The 3,907-nt window shown below is 34.5% G+C and overlaps 1 protein-coding gene across 1 annotated transcript; it reads right to left on the bottom strand.

Annotated features, from left to right (window-relative positions):
* Positions 1 to 810: 810 nt before the first annotated feature.
* Positions 811 to 3,590, bottom strand: LOC122603678 (expansin-A13). The gene is made up of 2 exons (XM_043776451.1): positions 2,916 to 3,590; positions 811 to 1,326 (listed from the first exon to the last, which is right to left on the bottom strand). The coding sequence occupies exons 1-2, from the start codon at positions 3,401 to 3,403 to the stop codon at positions 1,017 to 1,019; spliced, it is 798 nt and encodes a 265-aa protein (XP_043632386.1). The 5' UTR covers positions 3,404 to 3,590; the 3' UTR covers positions 811 to 1,016.
* Between the last annotated feature and the right edge of the window lie 317 nt (positions 3,591 to 3,907).

The following is a 3,907-nucleotide window of genomic DNA, read 5'->3' as shown; positions in this document are numbered from 1 at the left end:
TACATTTCATAAGTCGTAGTTTTCAGAAGTACTTTTTATTCAGTCAGTAAATGTTCTCAGATGGCTGCCATACATTGCCTTGCATTGTTAAGATATTGACATCCCTTAAATGTTGAAAAACTCTCTATTCACAGAACTATCCGTTTGCAACAAAGCACTTTGAGCAATTAGTTGCTCCGTAATATTCAGATGTTCTCGTGTTGATATAATGTTGCAGTTTTCATAGAACAGATGGAATACATTGTAATTTACTTCTATTACTACAGAAATATGTTCCTTGCAGTTTTCATAGAACAGATGGAATAGTTTGTAATTTACTTCTATCTCTACAGATATATGTTCCTTTTCTTTGAGCGTGCTTGTTCACTGTCACTCTCTTGATATATTAATATAGTGTTTTCGGGGGTTTTCCCCTTTTTGCCCAAGCCAAAAATTATGTTCCTTTTCTCCTTGCTTGATTAAACTAGACCTAATTGGCACTTATGCTTCATGTTAAAAGAGCATAAAAGCGAAAGAAGTTTTTGCCTTCTGACCCTCATTTTGGTGGGAACTCGATATACTGTATCATAAAAAAAATCCTAGTTCAAAAGTCAAATCTAGTTCATGGTTACAAGTTTTTCAGGTTGTCAATATTCAATCAAAATGCAATTCCATAACAATCTTGACAAGTTAAAATTCAAGGACCTGAGTAATCCAAACCTTGGTTGTTACTACTTTGCATCTTCAAAACAAGATGGGACCTTTCCTACACTCAAGTGTATTCTTACTATGACCTCACCCAGATTCATATTAGACGTATCAACTTCTCTGTAAAACAAAACAGATAACGAGGAAATTTTCCATAATTTGTTTTATACAGTTGATAAAACTAAAAATCTGTTAAAACTCCCAGTGGTTGGTCCAGACACATTTTTGACCTTCCAATGTTACATTGATCTTGGCTAGTACTTAAAAGGCATACTGCAAAAAGGCTTTGGCTCTATGCTTGAGAATCGAGTATAAAAACAAAAGGTGTATCATGATTCGAACTGTTTGCCCTCAAAGCTCTGACCAAAATCCCAATCTTTTGGTGCAACATTATAAGATGTAATAGTCAACCCGTCGCTACTAGTGACCTCAAAAGAGAGTGGTTGATTTTTGAGGTCAGCATTTATATGCCAATTCTGTCCCCAGTTTCTGTTCATAGGAAGCCATCCAGTTCTTGAACCCTTAATCTTCACCGCTGTTACATCTCCTGCACCAGCAACATTGTTAATCAGGACCGACATGAATACCCCTGCTCCATCAATGGTGAAACGAATCCCTCCTTCCTTTCTGCACTTGATCCTGTCAACAGATAGACAACATTTTAGGAGTTAACTGGAAACCAACACCGATCCTAATTACTTTTTTCAACTGCACTACAACAGCACCCCACCTTGATAATGATTACTTTACTGATCGATGTAACAGTCCATATTAAGTTACTAATTAGGGTAAGGGGTGTATGGGAATGTGTTTGCAAATCGATTACTTGATTACTGCGTTTTCAAACTGCAGATAACCAGTAATGGAGTTGATTACTGCATTTTAATTGATTACTGCATTTTCAGACTACAGTCGTTTCTAATTATTTGACTATTTAGTGAATCAGATTTGGATTAGTTAAAACAATCTAATTGAAACTAATCATCTATTTAAGAATCCAATTGAGCATGAACAGACCACTTCTATCAACGATGTCACAGTCCACGTTAACTAGGGAAACGGGCATTCTGGAGTATGGTTAGGTACTGGTTATCTAGTTACTGTGTTTTCAAATTGCAGATAAGCCATTTCGAAATATTTATATTGACTATTGAGGCAGTCATTTCTAATTAATTGGGAACTTCTAGGGTCAAATTTGGATTATCATATTGACTTATGGAGGCGATTTAATTCAAACTAGTTATCTTATTCCGGCAGAGAATTTGAGCAAATGCAGTAGAGGCTCATTCCTTCTGAGAGCCTCAATTCTCTAGGGGCCTCCTCAATATTGATGATCAGCAACAAATTTTGTAACACTAATCTTGTGCTTATGAGTTGTGATTGTTTAGTCTACGGGCAGATAAGCAATACATAACAAACACTCTCTGAACAACTACTTACATTACTCTATCTCTGTCACAAATTAAATGTCCACAATAAAAATCATGAAGTTTAACGAATGTGATATGCCTTTTCAACTCCCAAAGCGACAAGTTTACCCCTGGTGACCTTGCTTCAAAAATGACAAAAACTTTTTGTGACTAATAATTAAGAGGTAAAAATTGAAAAGGGAATGGTATTCTCTTGGATTTGGACACTTACTTTGGAAGAAACATTACTGCATTAGAAATGCGGACACTCAAAATTAAGACGAAAGAAAGTATCAAGTATAAGCATAACAACTTTTGGCCATATATAACAATTACAAGTAGCAAAAATGGTTGATACTTGATAGCATATAGTTGTTGTTTATGCCAAAACAAAAGTGTACCTATCATCCAGCATATAAACCAATCCCAAACACCCCCTCAATTAACTTTTTCTAATTTTTTCTTATTCCATGTGCTAGTTTGAAATGATCTCACATAGTCCCAAATTTTGAACTTGCAACACTATGCAACCCTAAATTCTATCAAACTAAAAAGACCAAATTGTAAGTCACTACAAATTACAAAACTATATAGACAAAACAATTAAATTATGTGTGCTTCAAACTCTGCATACTGCCCAATTGGATGTCATTGTATTTCGAATGCTAGCTACTAACTACTTGTTTGCTGTTAAAAACAATAATAATAAAATTCATTCACACCACATTTATTTACTTATATCATCAAGAAACAACATTTAAGGATATATTATACTATAGATATAGATATAGATAGGGAGTGTAGATGTAAATAGAATACCTCCTATACTGAATGGGCATATTAGAAGCTTTCCAAATAGCAATCTTTTCAAAAATCTCAATAGGCAAAACAAAATGTGGATTAGGAGGGTTACATTTACCACCATTATCAACATCAAAACCATAATTAGGAGCACAAAAATTAGTAACAGTAACAATAATAGATGTCCCAGGAATACACCACCTAAGATCCTCAACACATCTTACTTCAAAACATGCCCCACAGATCTGTCCTTTCTCAAACAACACACTACTTAACCCAGCTGTTGCTTTTCCATACCCACTCTTTTCCAAGTCTCCGTACCCACACGCGCCACCCACCGTGTCTCTTGGGTCTGCTGCCGCGTAGTATGTTGCACGCGCTGACTTCCATTCTGTGACTAACTGTCCATCTGGTGATGTGGGTGTGTATGATGAATGAGATGTTACTTGAAAGATTGTGTTGCAGAATGTTAAAAAAGTGAGTGTGAAGAATGGGAGAGGTGACATTTTTTTTTTTTTTTTTGAGTTTGTGTGTGAATGAAAGAATGTGAAGTTTTTTTTTTTTTTTTTTTTTTTTTGTTTTTTTTAGCTTTGTTGGTGAAGATGGGGGGTTACTTTAGGTGACAACTTGACAAACTTTATTTTAGTTTATGGAGTTGTGAACTTGTGATACATTTTATAGGAATGTGCTTTTTGTTTATTTGTTCGATGTTTGTGATACATATATGAACTATGAAAGTATGAAGTAGTGTATGTATATTGTATGTATAAAGATAATAAAGTACGAGAATATAATGGACCGACAGTGTTTGTGTTGTATACTCCACTAAAGTAATCATTGATCCGCGTGTTTTATAAGATACATACACATACACATTATTATATAAAACTTTAAAAAGAGTATAAAGTTAAGAAAAATACTAACTAAAGGCTGGGCTTCACTTAAAGTGCATAAAAAGGTAATACATTTTCATATCAAAAGTCCACCCCTTGATTTTTATGGTAAATGTA

This window comes from Erigeron canadensis, chromosome 6 (assembly GCF_010389155.1).
Source record: "Erigeron canadensis isolate Cc75 chromosome 6, C_canadensis_v1, whole genome shotgun sequence".
Lineage (NCBI taxonomy): Eukaryota > Viridiplantae > Streptophyta > Magnoliopsida > Asterales > Asteraceae > Erigeron > Erigeron canadensis.
The sequence above is the reverse complement of the archived record's forward strand: the minus strand, read 5'-3'. Positions and strand labels throughout refer to the sequence as shown.